Source organism: Haliotis asinina, chromosome 7 (genome assembly GCF_037392515.1).
Source record: "Haliotis asinina isolate JCU_RB_2024 chromosome 7, JCU_Hal_asi_v2, whole genome shotgun sequence".
NCBI lineage: Eukaryota > Metazoa > Mollusca > Gastropoda > Lepetellida > Haliotidae > Haliotis > Haliotis asinina.
The window spans coordinates 22,386,017-22,407,660 of NC_090286.1; the positions used below are offsets into that span (position 1 = coordinate 22,386,017).

Sequence of the window (21,644 nt, forward strand, 5' to 3'; positions counted from 1 at the left end):
CATCATCATCATCATCATCATCAAAATGTTAATGATGCTGTCTGTAAGCACACCTTCAGTCATTGTAGGAGGGATTTCCAACACTGATGGCTTTGGAACCTGGTTCAGAAGGAACTTGCCTGTGACATACATTCCATAGCATCAGTGGTGGCCACTGGAATTTGAGAACGAATATTGTGCCATTACACCCCTGACAGACAACCTTGGTTACATTGTTTACAAGCTGTGTAATGTGGAGGTGTGAAGCAGCTGTAGATAATATCTGAGAGAATACAGGTAGATGACTGTGGTGTAGATGACTCAGTGGTGTAATTAATGCTCTCTCTTATAACTAGCTAACAACATTGTGAGGAAATCACAAGTTCTGGTAAAGTTTCACTTATATTCACCACGAAGAATAAGGCATAAACAATGGGGATAAAGGCTTTGAATTCATACATATTTGTTAGTGAGTGAGGTAAGTTTTATGGCACACTCAGCAATATACTAGCTAAATGGTGGCGGTCTACACAAATGGGATACAATAATGCATGTCAATCAAGTCAGGGAGCCTGACCACCTGATCTCTTTTGTCGCCTCTTATGACAATCATGGATTAAGATCAATTCGAACCTGGATCTTCTCAGGTATATATAGGAACATGTTCTCGTGTAAGACACCACAAAATGGTTGATCTGGAACAGTGTCTTGGTTTATTGCACATAATGGCAGCCCGATAGCTTGGATTAGCACTCACAATATTGGTCATTGGATTATCTGGTCTATCCACTTCATATCAATCACAGGATTATTTGGTCCAGACTCAAAACATTTGCAAATTATTTTCCAAAAATAATGGAAATAATGTTTCGAGAGATTCTGCTAAGAGTTGCCAAAAATGATTACAATAATTGTCGAGGGTTACTTAAGCTCGCATGCACACACACACACAAAATCTACAAGCAAGACTTCTTGTGAGTTCTGTGGAAGTTGCAGTTACTTCCCTTCCCTACAAAATGGCCGCATCCATAGATGCAGACGAGGATCTCACATATGAACCGTCTTTGAAGAATATAATAGAGCAAACGTCCCTAAAATGGGTCTTTGTCGGTGGAAAAGGCGGAGTGGGAAAAACCACTACCAGGTAATAAACAATGAGGACACTGATTCAATCTGTCGGAAAGATAATGTGCAAGTCATTTAGTCACACGTCATGACATATGATTCGTTGATATATTTTTGTGTTGAGCTGCTCCCGACTGTTATGCTGAACTTATGTAACAAGGTTGGTCTTTGTAAGACACATTATAGTAATCTAATAAAATTAGTAATTCGGAATGAAGTGCGCTAATGCTGACTTGTAAACCTTATTTTATGAGCGCTTCTATCATTGGATCAAGACGACCCACCCCCATCACACTTGTGCACTCTGCCTCTGGCCTGGATGATCTGGTCTATCGCGTCTCCATTCCATTAAGATATATTATCGCTGTCACAGCTAATTCCAGTTCAAGTGTCATTTCACTAAAAATTGACCCCCCAAAAGTATGTTTTCAGCGCGTTTATAACAAATCCCAATAATGTCTATCCAAAATTCCTGTCCAAATTAACTTTTTCCTAATTTTGAAGGTAGCATTTCAATACGCATCTTGACATTATTGCATTCAATTCATTTCTATATGTTCAAACTTTGCAATCTTACGACTTTGTGTCTTTAATTAATGATTTTCCCCCAGTATAGATGTGGTGTTTGGACAATTCTCCTTCAGGACCAGGGAGCCTATATAGAGAGGGGAGGTGAAACTCCTCGAAAAACCGCTGAACGTATGTCTCGCTTTGTCACGTGACAGTGGAGACAATATGGCGGCAGCTTAGTATTTAAGATTGAGCTCGGTTCATTTTCAACAGCTGATTACATTCGCTGAGTGTTGAGACAACTCGGAACCTACACGTAGTATGTAAGTCACCTGTTCTGTTACTTCAGTTCTAGTCACATATTTGTAATTAGTGTCAGTATAAGAAAATATGTTTGTAGTAAAGTTTCAAGTCGGCATCTTGTAACTCTCTGGCTTCAATTATCGGTACACTGCGAAGATAGACTGAGTTTCGTCAATAAAAGCTTCTTTCATACATTCCTTTATGTTTTGGCAGGGAAATATACCTTTATTTGAAAGGTGTCTGCAAGCAATAGTGATAGTTTTGTGACTTAAAAACATGTTGGGGTTTAATTGGGGTGTGTGAAAAATGTGGCAGATGGCCGATCTGATGCGCCATTGAAATACTACACGCCGTTGTTTGAAGTGTGTCTAGACATTGCTCAACACCGTCTTTCACATACACCTTTAATTTTTATCAGGGGAATTTACCATCAGGCGAAAGGTGTTTGCAGGTAATAGTGATAGTTTCATAATCTAAAATAAATTGTTAGGACGTACTTGAGATGTGTGAAACATGTGCCATCTCGCTGATCTGATCCGATTGGCCATTGAAATATTCCACGGCGTTGTTTGAGTGCTTTTGTTTCAGCTTCAAAAACTTAATTCACATACACCTTTAATTTCCATTAGGGGAACATACCATCTAGTGAAAGGTGTTTGGAAGTAATAGTGCTAATTTTATAATTTAAAAAAATTGGTAGGGTGTTTTTGAGGTGTTGAAAAATGTGCCATCTCGCGGTTCTGTTCTGATCCGCCATTGAAATAGTATAACTTTGAGTGTTTCTAGTTATTGCTCCAAAACCTCTTTCACATGCACCTTAAATATTTATGAGGGGAATATACTATGACCCGAAAGGTGTTTGCAGGTAATATTTATAATTTGATAATCTAAACATATTGTTAGGATGTATTTGAGGTGTGTGAAAAACGTGTCATCTTGCTGATATGTTCTGATCCGCCATTGAAATACTAGACAGCATTTTTTTAGTGTTTCTAGTTATTGCTCAAAAAACTTCTTTCACACACACACCTTTAATTTCTGTTAGGGAAACGTTCCATCTGGTGAGAGGTATTTGAAAGTAATATTCATGATTTTTTGAATTAAAAAAATAATTGGAAGGGTGTATACATTCACAAGTATTTAATGTGTGTGAAAAATATGACATATCGTTGATCTGATCTGATCACTTATTACTACAAGCCAATGTTTGAATTTGTTTAGTCGTCCTAAAATTCATTTCTTTCAAATACACCTCTAAGTATTGAGGGGAATATTCTATCTGGTGAAAGTGTGAGGTATGACATATCTGATCTGCTCTAATCTGCCATGGATGCCTTTGATGCTTGAATGTTTTAGTTCTGAAACTATTGTTGATATTTGACAAAACTGCAAAGGACTTTTTAACGCTTTGTGATGGTTTTAAACTTTCTGTTTTTTTTAGGTGGGAGTGACTGTGTCAGTTGACATTCTGTCAGTATCCATGCAATTGCGCACATGCAGGAAGACATCTGGTCATCTTCATTAACTGCCCTCTTAAAAAAAATAATATCGACTTTGCCACGACCGTCCATTTGTCCATTATAGACTGAGTGTCTGTAAGAATGAGACTGACTGAATCTACAACTCATTAACATGTGCTTAACTTTCCAAACTGTATTCCTGAAGGAAAAAGAAATAAAAATGTGTTCCTCCCTCGTCACATTTTTTCTATCAAAAATTAAAAACCAAAGTCCGTTTGAAAAGAATGTGCCTGAGAAACATATTTTTATGCAGCCTAAGCATTCCACACAAACAGAAAACCACTGAAACATAATGAGACATTTTAATTGTGTAACAGATCATTTTAAATACATATAATAACAGTGTTTGCAGTTCTTTAGTTTGCCATTTGGCCATCAGGGCTTTCTGCCACTTGCAGTCTTTAAAGTCTGCATACCCATTTTGTTGAAATCAAACCAATAAAAACAAAATAGTCTTCATTGTAGAGAGTTTCACAGTCCCTACAAAATCCATTAGTGAAGTGTATGGAACACAGAGAAGTTTACATTAGTTATAGACTGCTGACATTCCTATGCGGCACTGAATATATAATACTATGAAGTGAAACTGGAAGTTATCCTAACATGAAGGATCAGGGATAATTCCTGAACATTAATACAAATTATGGGCGCGATGCTAGTTGAAAAGAAATGAGATCTAACTGACAGAAGACCACAAGGGCCTGCAGATAACTGAAACTGTTGGCCTGATACATTAACAACCGACGCTGGGCCTCTGGGCTGGCGATCGTTTCGAACGCTGTATCAAAATTGTCACATAAACAGAGAGTCTTTGAACAAGGCAATGTGTAAACACATTCTCAAGTCCTCTCATTAATCCACACATGCATCATTCGGCGACAGGAAGTGTAACCAGCTTGTTGTGACAACATTCAGGGGAGCCTACTCCAATTTACCGAGTATTACTCCTGGTGATGCCGAGAGTTTCCGACAATAAACTGGTTGAAATACTTTTAAGCGCAGCCGATTTGCGCCGAGAACAAACCAAGTCGACGTGTGCGGTGGAGCATGATGAGGCACACGTTAATTAGTACAAATGGTAAGGAAAGCAAGCGAGTGACCAATCCCTGTTATAGAGTATCCCTGTCAGGACGTACATTTCCCCATCTTGGCATGTTGTTCTTTACTCGTTGAGACATCAAGATCCAGTCACATTTAGCAAGTGTTTATACCAGATTGAAGTACTCAGTACCCATTCATTTTACATGTTATGATGATGCTTGGCATGTTTGTATGTTTCAGCTGCTGTCTTGCTGTTCAACTGGCCAAGAAAAGGGAGACTGTTCTCATGATCTCCACAGATCCTGCTCACAACATATCTGATGCATTTAACCAGAAGTTCTCCAAGGTTCCAACACTTGTACAAGGATTTCCTAATCTCTATGCTATGGTAAGTGAACATGTTGTTTTTAACCCAGTCAACAGTGCAAGATCTACATGAAGGCATGTGACTCCAACCAGTTGAAATCATGATCAACAGTTGCAGTAGTATGATAGCCTTGACATAGATTGGGGAACACATTGCCAACTCACAGTGTAATTTTGAATTATGGACACATGGGACATATGTTGCCTTTGCATCCAAAAATGTTCATAATTAAAATAGATTTATAAGCTAACAGCGAAACAAGGTATCGTGGAACATGTCTAAATCTCTGCAACTTTATTCCTATGTGCTATAATGACTTAACTGGGCTTGGCTGGTCCGGGAACCAGGGATTGCAGTATCATTAGACATATATTTTGTGTGATAATATATAACATGTTCAACAGTTGCAGTAGTCTGACAGCCTTGACATAGATTTGGTCACACATTTTCAATTTGCAATCTAAATTTGAATTACAGGCACTTGAGACATACGTTGTCTTTATATTGTAAACCAGTAGTGTGTTTTCTGCCATATGATTGGTTATTTACCCTCAGAGACCCCATCGAAGAAATGTTTTTTCTGTAATAATGGTTTACAAAAGTAGCAATAAATAATTATGTTTCCCAGATTTCTGGGATTCATCATAATTCAGCTCCTACAAACTTAAAGGTCACATGCAACCAAAAAATCAAACATAATTAAAACACATTTATCACTTATTCATGACGTATAATATACATTGCTGCTTCTAAAAAATCAAATAAACAAAATTATAAGTGTACAAATTACTACAATTGCGATTCAAAAGTGCAATATTTTGTACTTGGGTTTACTTCCCCAAAAATGAAGCCCTCGGGAGACGGAAACCAATCGTAGCGGGTGGGTGTACACTCGAGTGTAACGACGGCTTCCGATTGGCTAGTTCATTTGCTGATACGCTGAGGGCTGATTGTGTGTACAGAAGGGTGATCTGTTTGATGGTCATTTTAGAAGTATGGCGAGTCATAAGAAAGTAAGATTCTTTATGGATAACAACTTCTTTTTTTGTACTGGATGCGTCATTTCAGTATGGATTCGTATACTGTTGTCCAACAAAATCATATGTGCACTAAAAGAAGTTGTTATCCATAAAGAATGTATATAGAGATGTTGGATTTTGTAAATACATGTTCTCTGAATTTGCGTTCAATAAAAAAAAAATCATCTCAGTTGAGATGGTGAACTATTGCGTGGCTGGAAACTGTCATTCGTGGAAGTAAAAAGCAGGAATTGAAACTGACGAGTTTGCACCTGTTTCTGTCAGATCCAGTCATCCGAGAAAAATGGATGTAGTTTGTTTGCAACGCACAGACATAAAAACATGTCATGTGTACAAATATCACGCCTGCCTAATTACATAATGTGGCAGAGATGGGACTCGGGTGCACGAGTCATAAATCAATTTATTTTCTTTATGTCATATAGTCTGATAGGTGTTAAGGTCAAATTGCATGTGGTCAATGATTGAAGCTGTGTACTGCATGTTGTCTTTAGCAGACAGGCAGGCAGACATATTAGTGTGAATAAACCAGACATTGAGCTTTCTCTGTGACAGAGACTGTTTACCACAATCAACAAGTTTTTTTTATGTAATGAGTAGATTATTTACTTGTTTGTGTACACAACCAAGATTAGAGTACTGCTCACGACCTCATACTCCGGACATGCATACTGTTTCAAGCTTCGTGAACCTGTTCACTGCGCATGCATTATGGGCGCAGTGCAGCACAGCTGTTGAAACCACTTTTTCCCCCAGCGCTGGGGGAAATTTAGTGAAACAATATAGGTTGAATTGGCATTTTTGATGATTTGTTTCGGTAAGTGCATACCTAAAGGTATCAGAATCTGCAAGGTTGTGTTTTACGTTGCGTGTGACCTTTAAGTAAAACCTCCAGAAAAACTGTCAGTTTTAGATTAAATTTGTGAATGTTGAATTATGATGAATCTCAGAAATTTCACAACCATAACTATTAATCTTGTATTTCAGAGCTCACTGATATAGTGGAATAATGTACAACAGATTTTTTTAAGTGGCATCATCTTTTGCTTGGCAACGGTGTTAGAATCTACACCGAAATGTCTCATCCACTGCAAGAAAGTTGTCTATCCATAAGAGCCTTCATCCTCATCCTCATACAAGAGATGTTCATCATCATGGTCATGGGTTGTTTTGCTGTAACTATGTTCAAAGACAGGATTCATTTTAATGTCAGTTTTAGTCTTTCGATGCAATCTTTCTGGACAGGTAGTCATGGTGGTAGTGTAGTTTTTAAGTAATGAAGTAAATTATGTTGTTATTGATACAACAGCATCTGAATCATGTTGTTTTAGATGCCTGCCTCTGTTCATAAGCAAAGCTTGAGAAATTTAGAGGACAATGTGGTAGCCAAATGGGTAAAGAGTTGGTTTGCCATCTGGGAAGCCTGTGTTAGCTTGTCACATGGACGATTTGGTTTCTATTGCCAATATGGGAACAGTGTGTGAAGTCCATTTTCACTGTTCCCAAACTGGTTTTGTGGAGTATAGCTAAAATGGTGTTAAATCAAGGTGACTGGCTACAACAATGATGTGGTCATTTGTATATCCCCAGCATATAATTTTTGGGGAAGTAGTTGTCACCTCATCCGTCTGTCTGTCCGTCCGTCCATCTTTCGTTCCGTCCATGCGTCCATAATCATTTTGTTTCTGGAGTGTAACTCAAAAACCATTTAATATATTTTTCAACGAAAATAGGTGCATGTAACAAACATAACCTAAAATGGTGCCTTTTGGTATTTACAGATTTTTGTCATTTTTTTTCTCAGCTTACATGGAAACATTTTGGACTTAGTCACAAAAGGGTGAGGTGGGTTTTGTTTCTGGAGCATAACTCAAACGTCGTCTCATATTTTTATGCAAAACTTGGTTGATATATCAAACAGAATCTGAAGTGGTGCCTTTTGTCATCTACAGATTTTTGTCAATTTTGTTTTTTTTGGTTTCCATGAAACATCAAGCTAGACTTTAACTAAAGTTTAAGTACTTGTCAGGTCACTTGTTCTTTCAAGTACGCGGGAGCTGGGTGATATGTCATCTTCCTTTTGTCATCTTCCAAAAAGAGTTTAAATGCATCGTCAACATTTCAACTGAAATGTTTTAGAAATATGTTAATGGTAGATGCTGTTATAATGATATGTGGTTGTTATTTTTTCTGTCATCTTTTCCAGGAAATTGACCCAAATCTGGGTTTCTCTGAGTTGCCAGATGAATATTTTGAACAAGGTAAGAACGGTCACATTCAACAGATGTAAACTTAAGTTAGATAAAATGGGGATACGGTTAGCAATAACATGTTGAGTCCAGTCTGTCTTATCTCATCCCATTAAGACAGTGTCCATCCTTACATGTGTCTGTCCATGCAGGTGAAATGTGGGTAAAAGTGAAAGTCCCGAGCAGGCTTTGCTTGTCATTTTATCAGCATTGCTTCATTTTAAGTGTTTTCAAAGTGTGCTGAATGACTCAAATCTAAAATACTGTCAGGTTACACTATTTTATTTCAGGAACATTTAACCATTTAACTAATGGTTAAATCCCCACTTTTTGACTCTTGTATTTGAGGTATTAAGTCTCTTATAGAGTTGGTTATTTCACTTCAGAAGTAAATTATGATGACAAACTTTTAAAGGCTTTTTGTGAAAACAAAATAGGAGTAAAATATAGTGGGTAATTGTGGATGGATAGGATAGGATAGGAGAGGATGGATGGATGGGATGCTAGCCCTTGGCTAGTGAAAATCCATTTGCACTAGTACATCTCCACAGTCACAGGCCGAACTGTTCATTTTGTAAATATATCACTCTCTCCAAATTCTTAAGTTATAATACACTTTTAAGTCATCAAAGATTATGGTCTGATGAAAATATTCATCATATTATCAGCTTATTGATGAAACCATGTCACCAATATGTCATTCTTCTCCATTTTTGTAATCTTTTTCTACTTTCAAAGGTGAATTATTTTGTGGACAAGTAACTTTCAGGCATAGTTAGCCTGATTGGCTAGCAAAATTTGGAAACTATTTTGCATGCTTTGAATAACATGTATCAATTTCAGCTGACATGATGAACATGGGCAAGAATATGGTGCAAGAGTTGCTTGGAGCTTTTCCTGGTATTGATGAAGCTATGAGCTTTGCTGAAGTGATGAGGTTAGTTTGGACAACAGTGTGTGCAGTTGCAGTTGTATAGTAGTAAAAGTGTTCACTTGTGATATAGATTATCTGGGTTAATTTTCCAACATTTATACGCTTGCTGGGCGATGGGGTGGACAAGGTGTTCACTAGTCATCCTGAAGGCCCGATCCCCTTATGAGTACAGTGTGTGAAGCCCATTTGTGGTGTCCCCTGCTTAGATATTGCTGGAACCAGTCAGTCAGTGTGTGAAGCCCATTTGTGGTGTCCCCTGGTTAGATATTGCTGGAACCAGTCAGTCAGTGTGTGAAGCCCATTTGTGGTGTCCCCTGCTTTGATATTGCTGGAACCAGTCAGTCAGTGTGTGAAGCCCATTTGTGGTGTCCCCTGCTTTGATATTGCTGGAACCAGTCAGTCAGTGTGTGAAGCCCATTTGTGGTGTCCCCTGCTTTGATATTGCTGGAACCAGTCAGTCAGTGTGTGAAGCCAGTCAGTCAGTGTGTGAAGCCCATTTGTGGTGTCCCCTGGTTAGATATTGCTGGAACCAGTCAGTCAGTGTGTGAAGCCCATTTGTGGTGTCCCCTGGTTAGATATTGCTGGAACCAGTCAGTCAGTGTGTGAAGCCCATTTGTGGTGTCCCCTGCTTTGATATTGCTGGAACCAGTCAGTCAGTGTGTGAAGCCAGTCAGTCAGTGTGTGAAGCCCATTTGTGGTGTCCCCTGCTTTGATATTGCTGGAACCAGTCAGTCAGTGTGTGAAGCCAGTCAGTCAGTGTGTGAAGCCCATTTGTGGTGTCCCCTGCTTTGATATTGCTGGAACCAGTCAGTCAGTGTGTGAAGCCAGTCAGTCAGTGTGTGAAGCCCATTTGTGGTGTCCCCTGCTTTGATATTGCTGGAACCAGTCAGTCAGTGTGTGAAGCCCATTTGTGGTGTCCCCTGGTTAGATATTGCTGGAACCAGTCAGTCAGTGTGTGAAGCCCATTTGTGGTGTCCCCTGCTTTGATATTGCTGGAACCAGTCAGTCAGTGTGTGAAGCCCATTTGTGGTGTCCCCTGGTTAGATATTGCTGGAACCAGTCAGTCAGTGTGTGAAGCCCATTTGTGGTGTCCCCTGCTTTGATATTGCTGGAACCAGTCAGTCAGTGTGTGAAGCCCATTTGTGGTGTCCCCTGCTTTGATATTGCTGGAACCAGTCAGTCAGTGTGTGAAGCCCATTTGTGGTGTCCCCTGCTTTAATATTGCTGGAACCAGTCAGTCAGTGTGTGAAGCCCATTTGTGGTGTCCCCTGCTTTGATATTGCTGGAACCAGTCAGTCAGTGTGTGAAGCCCATTTGTGGTGTCCCCTGGTTAGATATTGCTGGAACCAGTCAGTCAGTGTGTGATGATCATCTCTGGTGTCCCCTGGTTAGATATTGCTGGAACCAGTCAGTCAGTGTGTGAAGCCCATTTGTGGTGTCCCCTGGTTAGATATTGCTGGAACCAGTCAGTCAGTGTGTGATGATCATCTCTGGTGTCCCCTGCTTAGATATTGCTGGAACCAGTCAGTCAGTGTGTGAAGCCCATTTGTGGTGTCCCCTGCTTTGATATTGCTGGAACCAGTCAGTCAGTGTGTGAAGCCCATTTGTGGTGTCCCCTGCTTTGATATTGCTGGAGCCAGTCAGTCAGTGTGTGAAGCCCATTTGTGGTGTCCCCTGCTTTGATATTGCTGGAACCAGTCAGTCAGTGTGTGAAGCCCATTTGTGGTGTCCCCTGGTTAGATATTGCTGGAACCAGTCAGTCAGTGTGTGAAGCCCATTTGTGGTGTCCCCTGCTTTGATATTGCTGGAACCAGTCAGTCAGTGTGTGAAGCCCATTTGTGGTGTCCCCTGGTTAGATATTGCTGGAACCAGTCAGTCAGTGTGTGAAGCCCATTTGTGGTGTCCCCTGCTTTGATATTGCTGGAACCAGTCAGTCAGTGTGTGAAGCCCATTTGTGGTGTCCCCTGCTTTGATATTGCTGGAACCAGTCAGTCAGTGTGTGAAGCCCATTTGTGGTGTCCCCTGCTTTGATATTGCTGGAACCAGTCAGTCAGTGTGTGAAGCCCATTTGTGGTGTCCCCTGCTTTGATATTGCTGGAACCAGTCAGTCAGTGTGTGAAGCCCATTTGTGGTGTCCCCTGCTTAGATATTGCTGGAACCAGTCAGTCAGTGTGTGATGATCATCTCTGGTGTCCCCTGGTTAGATATTGCTGGAACCAGTCAGTCAGTGTGTGAAGCCCATTTGTGGTGTCCCCTGGTTAGATATTGCTGGAACCAGTCAGTCAGTGTGTGATGATCATCTCTGGTGTCCCCTGCTTAGATATTGCTGGAACCAGTCAGTCAGTGTGTGAAGCCCATTTGTGGTGTCCCCTGCTTTGATATTGCTGGAACCAGTCAGTCAGTGTGTGAAGCCCATTTGTGGTGTCCCCTGCTTTGATATTGCTGGAACCAGTCAGTCAGTGTGTGAAGCCCATTTGTGGTGTCCCCTGCTTTGATATTGCTGGAACCAGTCAGTCAGTGTGTGAAGCCCATTTGTGGTGTCCCCTGGTTAGATATTGCTGGAACCAGTCAGTCAGTGTGTGATGATCATCTCTGGTGTCCCCTGGTTAGATATTGCTGGAACCAGTCAGTCAGTGTGTGAAGCCCATCTAGAATGTGAAACATGAGTACTGTTAAAAGTTGGGAAAAATTGCTCTCTTTCAATTTGTATGGAATACCACTACCATATTAATTCTTTCGATATTTAGGTTTCCATGCTCCTTAAGTGCTTATCTTTAAAAGATAGAAATAAATTGCTTTTGGACAAAGTAGTGTGGACAACTAGACCCCCAAATGTCTAAATATGAACTTCACATTCACATATTGTTTTGTCACCAAGAAGGTTTTGAATCTGTGAGTGTTTTGAATGAAACAGTTGTTGTTTAATGTCTATTAGTTACCAGTATTGTTCCTTGTAATATTTTATCTTTTATCAATTTTTACAGGAGTCAAAATATTCTTAAAAAGTACGACTTGTGATTGGATCTGGGTGTAGAATTGGTCTACAGTAAACGTGTGAAGCCCATTTTTGTTGTCATACTCTGATATGTTTGGAATATCGCTAAAAGCAGTGGAAAACAAAGCTCACAATGCAAAAATACTTTGGCTTTCATAACATGACTTTGTTTCTATCATTCAGACTCGTAAAGAATATGAATTTCTCAGTGGTAGTGTTTGACACTGCTCCAACTGGCCACACACTTCGTCTCCTGTCCTTCCCGACTGTTATAGAGAAAGGGCTTGGTAAACTTCTCCGTCTCAAGAACCAAATTAGCCCATTTATTTCACAGGTAACTTAATGCCATGTGTACAAATTCAGATATATATATATATATTATGTCCATATTGATGAACCAACATAAAGTTGACTGAGAAAGTATTTTCTGCAATGGTACTGGTAATCTTTTACGATGGTGTGGTACTCAATTTATCTTCTTATCAGAATAGGTTGTTGTTATCTGATACTTCTGACTGACTATATCAAGTATGTTGTTTTGTGGAAATCCAATGATAAAGAGACAGGCTGGCCAATTACTGAATTAGACAGCGGAAAACATTGCCTGAGAGTTACAACTGACTTCGATGAATCTTGGTACCATTTCACAAAGCTCGTAAGCTGAAGATTTCAGCTGTAACTTAGGAGGTACAAATGCTACGAGAAAAGTTACGAGATCTTAGACATACAAGAGCTTTGTGAAACAGAGCCCAGGAGTGGTAAATGCTGGTGTGTTTCAGATGGCAGGGATGCTAGGGATGCAGGACCTCAATGCTGACCAGATGTCCCAGAAGTTTGATGACATGCTGGTGACCATCAGGCAGGTCAATGAACAATTCAGGAATGCTGTAAGTATAGTTTGCAGACATGAAATACAGCCTGATATGAGATCAGTTTGGAATTTAGTTCCTACATATTGTACTATTTAAATTTTTCTGTGATAGACCCGTGAAGGTCCCAGGGTAGAATAGACCTTCAGCAACCCATGCTTACCACAAAAGGCGACTATGCTTGTTGTAAGAGGCGACTAATGGGATCAGGTGGTCAGACTTGCTGACTTGGTAGACAAGTCATCGATTCCCAATTGTATGGATTGATGCTCATGTTGATCACTGGATCGTCAGGCCTAACCTTGAATTTGAATTTTCTTTGAGACAATAGTCAGAGTGTGAAGCAGCCTTTTCATTTGATAATGAATCATTGTCTCCTAACGATTTCAGTCCCAGGAATAAAATAATTCTAATCATGACCCCTGACCTCTGACTTCAGGACCAGACCACATTTGTGTGTGTGTGCATCGCAGAGTTCCTTTCTTTGTACGAAACGGAGAGACTAGTGCAGGAGCTTACTCAGTACCAGATTGACACTCACAACATCATCGTCAACCAGCTTCACATGTTGAAGAAAGGGGAACAGCCGTGTAATCTGTGCAGAGCTAGGCAGAAAATACAAGCCAAGTATCTGGACCAGGTAACTGCTTCAACTGAAATATGCCAGATCTTTTGAAACATTGGTGACAGAAGTTCCTTCCTTACCTGACTTTTGTAGACGTCGTCAGGAAGGATTAACAATTCTCTTGCTGTGAGTTTCATCACTTCCTTTGATTTGTGTAGTATAAATTGCTAGATATATTTTTCCTAGATTCTGTTTACCAACTGATCTGCAAACTGGCTGTGACTGACAAAATGTAGGTTAAGTTTTGTCTAACCCATGCGTTAGCATGTTTGTGTGTCCATTGGTAATAATTATATGCTGTTGAGACTCTCCATCTTTCTAGATATATTCATGAAATTGAGATATGTGGCCAGAAATAGATGGTTTCACTTTGATAACTTATTTTGATGCAATTCAGGTTTTTAAGTCTCAAAACAATTTAAGTTGACAAAATGTCTTATAAATATATCTGTAGTTTTGAAAGTAATTGTTCATCTTTTTCACGTTTACAGATATCTGACTTATATGAGGACTTTCACATAACAAAACTGCCACTGCAAGAGGCCGAGGTTCGTGGTGTGGACAAGATCAAAAACTTCTCCAGATACCTGATAGAGCCCTACTCCCCAGACTAACAACCTCACAAGATATGTCACCCTGGTGAAAGGATTCCCCTTCATCTGTGTCATTATAAATCTCACTGTTTCATTAAAACCATGGCTTTGTTAGGGTATTCTGACGAAGATCTGACAACCTTTCCAGTCAGATCAGGAGAACAATCTAATCAACCAAGCACAGCTGCAGCACACAACAGCATATCTTATTTCTGTATCTGAAATAAGATAGCCAGTTCTGAATGTATATAAAGAAACTTTGTCACCTCGTTGTTGTGGATACCCACATCAAATTGAGTACTATCAAGGTAATGTTTGTGTACTGTGTTAACTTTTATTTTGTTAACAAATAGAAATTTCTGAATCAAGGTGGTAAAGATCATTTTAGAAAATGGACATGTAAACAGATCAAGAACCTATTGAAGACTGGATGGTCAGTGTTCACTAAAAGATGTCATTTTCAAGAAAAGGGTTGTCAAATCTTCCCAATGAGGTAATGTATCAAAGTCTTGCTTTTAATGAGATTACAAAGTTCACTTTCAACTGGCAGAAGGAATGCATTAATAAAAGGTTTGCATCAGATGTGGTCAGCATATTAGAAACTGTCCTTGGTCTTGACTACGATAAGTACTTCTTTTCATTTGCCTGTATGTTATTTATTGCAAAATGTATGATGAACTGCAAACATATGGATTTATTCATGAGTTATGACTTAACAACAAAAGGCACAGGCAGACCTATTTGTTGATGCTGTTGATTTCTGTTGAATGTTATCCTTTCTGTTGAGTATCCTTGAATATTTTTCAGTTTATTATTGATTCAGCAATTAAAGTAACATTTTCAGTAGTATGGAGCCAGCACTGTTGTTTCATTTACCTTTTGATGAAAAAAAATAGGGTTCAGTTCACAGGTGATGTTCAAACCTGTTATTTGATCCCAATTGTGATATGGTATTGTTCCAGTTATGCAGAAAGCAAGAAGAAAACCTTGTTTTCCAACAGGAGCTATTATGAAAGTCAGTTGTCAGAAGAGCATAATCATGGCCATTAAATACCTATGGATATAGTGATGTACGTGCTACTTTATAACATCATGACAGTCATTTGAGATTTCTTTTCCACTTGGTAAAATATCCTATGTTATAACCAGCATCCTTGAGGGTCCAGTGTATCATTTGTCCAAACTTGTAATTATTTCCCCCCAGTTTGTCATACAATGGAACATTAAGTTTGTATGTTCATTTCCATTACCCGGAGACCTTCTAGAGCTTGTGTTTAATATCCCAAGGTACAGATATGGTATAACTGGAATGTATTAATGTACCATGGTTGAAGATGTCCAACTGTATCTCTTCAGAAAATAAGCTGTAATTGTCACCTTGCTAGGTACATGTAAGTACATATATTTATTGAGTGTAGTGTTTACGCCAACCATTTTGGATGGCTGTGATGTGTGTGCAGAGTTGTGTCCCTTTAGTAGAGTGTCGCCGCTTGATTTACTGTGACAATGGCCCCTTGCTCGATTTACCTTGACAGTGGCCCTTGCTCTTCAACCCTACATCCATGCTGTCGGGAGTCCTCAAATTGATGTGTCCACAACCTCCATGCTGATCAGTCATGTGACTGAGATACTTTCTAAAGGGGTTAAAACTTGTAGAGGATGTTATATGAGTACCCATGTCTTACTATGTTTAACTACTGTGCATATGTGGATGAATATTGTAAAGATAGTATGATATGGGCACGAATATGATATTCTGTTATTACTGAAGGCATCAAATTGAGGAATATCATCCCAAAACTACTGTCAAACATAGGCTCCCAACCCGCCATCACTACTTGTTGAACGCAACGTCATGGAAGAAACGTGATGTCACAGCATTGTTCGTGATGTCACTCCACCATGACAAAGTGATATTTTGCCTTAGGGAATCATATGAAAAATAAGAATCTGGATGTTTCCACCCATGTAGGTACTAAAGATCACTCTTAGCTTTGGCATGGTATAAATATCATATGTCTGATGAAGATGTGAACGATTTTACTCTGTTGGTACATTTAAGCTTTCTTCTTGGAGGCATTATCAGTTGTAAAGATTATCAGTCACTGGCAGTGAATGCATTATTTGAAACTGCCAAGGACCAAAATGAATTTTGTTTTAATTTTACATTATGAAGAAATGTTTGGCTGTTTGGGCATTATGTAAACATGAATGAATTGTCTTTGTTACTAAAAAAATGTCAGCTTCTTTGTGCTGCTTTTTTGTGGATGTCATCAAGTGAAATGGTTTACTTCTGTTACATGTGGATGTACATGCCTACCTCTTACTTGAAACGTTTCTGATTGATTGTTTGGTAACGATAACACAGTGTAATTTTTAATTGTCTAATTCATTAATGTCAAGTACAACTAAATAAAGGAACACTTCTATATCCAGTCATTGCTTGTGTCTTGTCTAGTGTATGCAGAATACTTAGCAGATGGGATTCCACATTTTAAAAGTTACAGTTGACTCTCTAATGCAACTGTTTGGTTTAAATGCATAGTTGATATTGGAATCCCTACTCACAATCCATGGGAGATTTCAAATGTTGAATTCGCTTCTTTGGCAAATAGTAACCCAGAGGGAATCAGTTTTTTTGTAGGCATACAAAGTGTAGGTATAGATTCTGATCTTAATGTTGTACTCACAGTATCAGCTGGGATTCCCTTTCAGACTTAGAGTTGCTGTTGAGGTGCTAATAACATATTCTTTTCACTCTGGTCACCTTGCTTTGTAAACCTTTTGGTTTCCGTCACGGATAGAGGGTGTGAAGCTATTTCAGATTTAAGATGTCTGGTAAATTGCCTACTAGCAGACTCACTCATTCAAACACATACCCACTTTGATCCTGGCAAGCTGCAATCATGGAGCTGTGTTTAACAACATTGCTTCTTTGTTCAGGGGGGAAATGGGGAGGGGGACACCTGTGGGGTTGCCTAGTGGTTGAAGTGTTCACATGTCACGAGGAAGACTGGGTTCCATTTCCCACAAACGTACAATGCGTGGAGCCCATTTCTGGTGTCCAAGTGATATTGGTGGAATATTGCTAAAGGCCGTGTAAAATAAACTTACTTTGATTAATTGCCTCACTCAGCAGTAATCCAGGTATATGGTGGTCATCTGTGAATAATGAAGTCTGGACCAGACAATCCATTGACAATTTGACACCTGCGATTCTACATATACCCCAATATCCAGTTCCATACTTAATGATACTGTTTATCAAGGCCAATCATACCTTCACGCTCTTTATTTATCACCTCGCCAAAGTTCATTTACAAAGAAACCTTGAACGGTTTAAACATGATAAATCTCCAACAAGTGGCGTCGAATCCGAATGTCATTTAGTACAATATACTCTACAATAATCTTTAAACTGAAATGAATAACTGAATCAGTTTATGGTTTTTATTTTTCGGCCAAGTCACCATGAAACATGCTTTCATTTTTCATATGCAAAACTTGCATACTTCCTGCTTAGCAACTAAAAACCAACCCACAATCGGTTTCAAACCAAGTGATCTTTACAAAAGTACCAATTATTGAACGCTATTGCAAAAGAGTACTGTCTTGGTTATCCTCAGTAATCAGTATAGGATACAAGGAAACAAGCAAGAAATATTTATGAATGGACTACTCAAAATCTTTGAGATGCTCAGTTATAAAATTATTTACGCATATAACAGTCAGGGGCACGTAATAACCTTTCCCATATTCTCGAGTAAATACTGCTGAGCTCCAAGTGCCGGAGCTTCTTTTCCCTTTGTGCTAGCTCGGCCTGATGAATGGCCCGGTTCATCCTTGTCCGCAATCTTCTGGATGCCAACTCCCGTTCCCTTTCCAGTTCCTGAAGTGACCGCTCCAGCTTGCCCTTGAGGACAAAATGTTCTCTCTGTATGCTCTTCCACATGCGACGCTGGTTACCTGTGTTTGCATACGCTGTTTCCATTGCATCTAAGTATTTCTACCTTTCTCCCGTGTAGCTGAATCTGTGTGTCAGAAAAGAACCGGTTTGATGTTTTAAAGTTTCACTTATTTTTACTACGAAGTTGCTTTGTTGGTTGGTTGTTTAAGATCATACACAGCAATATTCCATACATATGGTGGCATCCTCTAAGTAGTCTAGATCAGACAATCCTATGATCATCAGCATGAACATCGATGTACGCAACTGGGAAACGATGACGTGTCATTCAAGTCAGCGAGGCAGACAGCGCGATCCCGTTAGTCGCCTCTCGCGTTGGCCTCTTTGCCAACTGGATGGGGGAATAAAAATAGAATAGTCATAGAAAAAGTCTTCTAAAAGTTAATGGAGTCATTCATATGACTTGCTTGTGTTCATGTGTTAAAAAAATAAATGCTTTGTGTGAACCGTACTTCTACATTACAGTTGTTGAAACATACAAGTGCTCAGTCAGTTGTCAGTCTCATGAACACATTGAATATATTTCATAAATGTAAAATGTCTTAAAGTTTCAAATCGTTCAGGCTAAACTGATGGTTATAAGGTCTTGTCAGTTTATTTAAAACGTTGTAGGCTTGGATGGCATTTGTGCGAGTGAGTCACGTCGAATGAGTGAGTTTGTTTTTACGCCGCACTCCACAATATTCCAGCTATATGGCGTAGATAATCGAGTGTATAGACCAGACAATCCAGTGATCAACAGCATGAGCATCGATCTACGCAACTGGGAACCGATGACATGACTGCATCAACCAAGTCAGCGAGCCTGACCACCCGATCCCGTTAATCGCCCCTTGCAACAAGCATAGTCGCCTTTTATGGCAAACATGGCTTGCTGAAGGCCTATTCTACCCCGGATGTTCACGGGTGGAGTCGGGCTGAGCTACTCTGAGCAGTAAAGTAGGAGATAGTCCGAAGTGAAGCTAGTCATAGACCAACGGTGAACATCTGTACAACATTATCCAAGTGACAGGCTTGAATATTCAAAATTGCTCATAACACTCACCAGTGTATGGTTGTTGAATATCCGGCATATTCCACAAGTTCCCACATGAGCAATGGCGTGTTCATGTCGAAGGTGTTCATGCAACTGCCCAATCGTGCATTTACCTTTCTCAAGTCATTCCGCTTGAACATATCTTTTCCATCATAAAATGTATTAGCATAATGCTCATAAATCTAAATCAAATGTCCTATTGTAGACAGCTTTTAACAAAACCTTCCTTAATATGCAAGGTCAATCCCGTTTTGTTCCAGAAAATGCAGCAAGGAGGGTGAGGCTTGGCCGGTTGAACTGACGTCATCAGGCAGCGGTTTGTTATGCCTTCTAGCCTAAGTTTGACTTGGCGGAGGCTATTGATAACCTTGATCTTCAAGCTCCAGTTTAGTGGGAGTAGTGTGACTGTTCCACGAATTCACTGTTTCGTATATATACGTTTGCTGTTTGACGCAGAACTCTGTAATAGTTCATCTATATGACGGCTGCATGTAAATGTTGGCATGTATACAACTTGATCATTAATACAAGTCGTCTGTTTACGGGATGACACAATCACACATGGCCTGATTACAACATACAATCTTAGCGCTTAATTATTATAAATCCATGTAATCGTGATCTTTGATTTCAGCTGCGTTCACATCCATTTTGACAAAGCCAAGGATCATTGTAATGTACAGTCAAAACTTAGGCAGCTAAGACCGTTGTAGCTACAGAGCCTAGCATCCAGTGCACTTGGTTGTTTCCAGCGACAACAGCAAAAGTTGCGGGTCAGTTCTAAACCGGAACCCCTTGTTCGGCCTTCAATGATAACGGGGATGAATAAGTCTGTTTTACCGCAGCGTTTTAATGCTGAATTAGTAGCGAGGGCCTAAATTTCAATTTCCAAACCCTTAAACGTCTTGTCGAACCAAGAAACACAACCATGTGGGATAAGAACCTGTGATCACAGCTTTCTGGCAAAGCGAATCGACACAGACATAATGGCCGCGTGTCCCATTCCATTTCTTAGGGTTCTCTTTGTATGAAAATACTAATACCACGAAGCATTCAAAACAATATCCTTTCTTCACACGCCCAGTTAAGCACATTTGATATCAAACACCCACATGCAGAAAATACACTAAATCGTTCATATTTGCTTTGCTTTATTTCTTCCTCAGGAATCATTGTCTGAAAAGATGAGAAGAGTAATACAGTAATTCATTTCATGGATTTTTCACTCAGATTGGTAAGGCGACCTACGGTTTTGATGCGTGACTTTTAACAACCACGTGTCCCTTGTCACAAATGCATGAACGGCACTATATACAAGATACATCTAGACTCGTCTTGTCAAATATGAATTTAAAGCACGTACGTACGACACAGACATAAGGAATTGAGGCCAGAAGAAACTATCCTTGAATGTAAGTCAATACCTTTTTGAAGGTGGTCCTCTGGGCATTTCTTTGGAACCTTCAGATGCTTGTTCCTTTTGACCTTCGGGTCCTTTATTACCTTCGCCTCTCTGACCTTCGGGACCTTCGCCTTTCTGACCTTCAGGATTTTTTGAGTCTACGCCTCTTTGACGTTCGGAGCTTTCGCCCATCTGACCTTCACGTCGTTCGTCTCTTCGACCTTCGGAGCCCTCGCTCATCTGACCTTCACGTCGTTCGTCTCTTCGACCTTCGGAGCTTTCGCCCATCTGACCTTCACGTCGTTCGTCTCTTCGACCTTCGGAGCTTTCGCTCATCTGACCTTCACGTCGTTCGTCTCTTCGACCTTCCGAGCCCTCGCCCATTTGACCTTCACGTCGTTCGTCTCTTCGACCTTCGGAGCTTTCGCCCATCTGACCTTCACGTCGTTCGTCTCTTCGACCTTCCGAGCCCTCGCCCATTTGACCTTCACGTCGTTCGTCTCTTCGACCTTCCGAGCCCTCGCCCATTTGACCTTCACGTCGTTCGTCTCTTCGACCTTCCGAGCTTTCGCCCATCTGACCTTCACGTCGTTCGTCTCTTCGACCTTCGGAGCCCTCGCTCATCTGACCTTCACGTCGTTCGTCTCTTCGACCTTCGGAGCCTTCGCTCATCTGACCTTCACGTCGTTCGTCTCTTCGACCTTCGGAGCCTTCGCCCATCTGACCTTCAGGGACTTCGGAGCTTTCACCTCTCCGACCTTCGGGACCTTCGGGACCTTGTGCTTGTCTCCGTGGTCGGGATTGTTCCATGTCTTCTGGAGGTGGAGGACATCCTGTTGGAGGTGGGCGGTCACCTTCTGGCTTCTCTTGTCTGCGTTGGCGGGATTGCCCCCTACCCCCAGAAGGGGGAGGACAGTCACTTGGTGGGGGTGGGCCCTGGCCTTCCCTCCCACTTGGTTGCGACCAGCACGTGGCAACAAAGGAGAGCGCAAGTAGTACCAGCAAAGTCTTCATAGTGAGAGTGGTGATGTTGGTTCGACACAGAACAGCTTTTATACACTTCAAGTCCCAAACCAGATGGTTCTTCAT

General features: G+C 40.4%; 2 protein-coding genes across 2 annotated transcripts; one reads left to right on the forward strand and one right to left on the reverse strand.

Annotated features, from left to right (window-relative positions):
• Positions 1-972: 972 nt before the first annotated feature.
• Positions 973-16,585, forward strand: LOC137290969 (ATPase ASNA1 homolog). Its single transcript, XM_067822200.1, has 8 exons — positions 973-1,123; positions 4,719-4,866; positions 8,092-8,146; positions 8,978-9,071; positions 12,247-12,397; positions 12,843-12,950; positions 13,372-13,572; positions 14,049-16,585. Exons 1-8 carry the CDS (start codon positions 996-998, stop codon positions 14,169-14,171), a joined length of 1,008 nt encoding a protein of 335 aa, XP_067678301.1. The 5' UTR covers positions 973-995; the 3' UTR covers positions 14,172-16,585.
• Positions 16,586-20,570: 3,985 nt separating this feature from the next.
• Positions 20,571-21,644, reverse strand: LOC137291920 (S-antigen protein-like). Its single transcript, XM_067823478.1, has one exon. It carries the CDS (start codon positions 21,642-21,644, stop codon positions 20,571-20,573), a length of 1,074 nt encoding a protein of 357 aa, XP_067679579.1.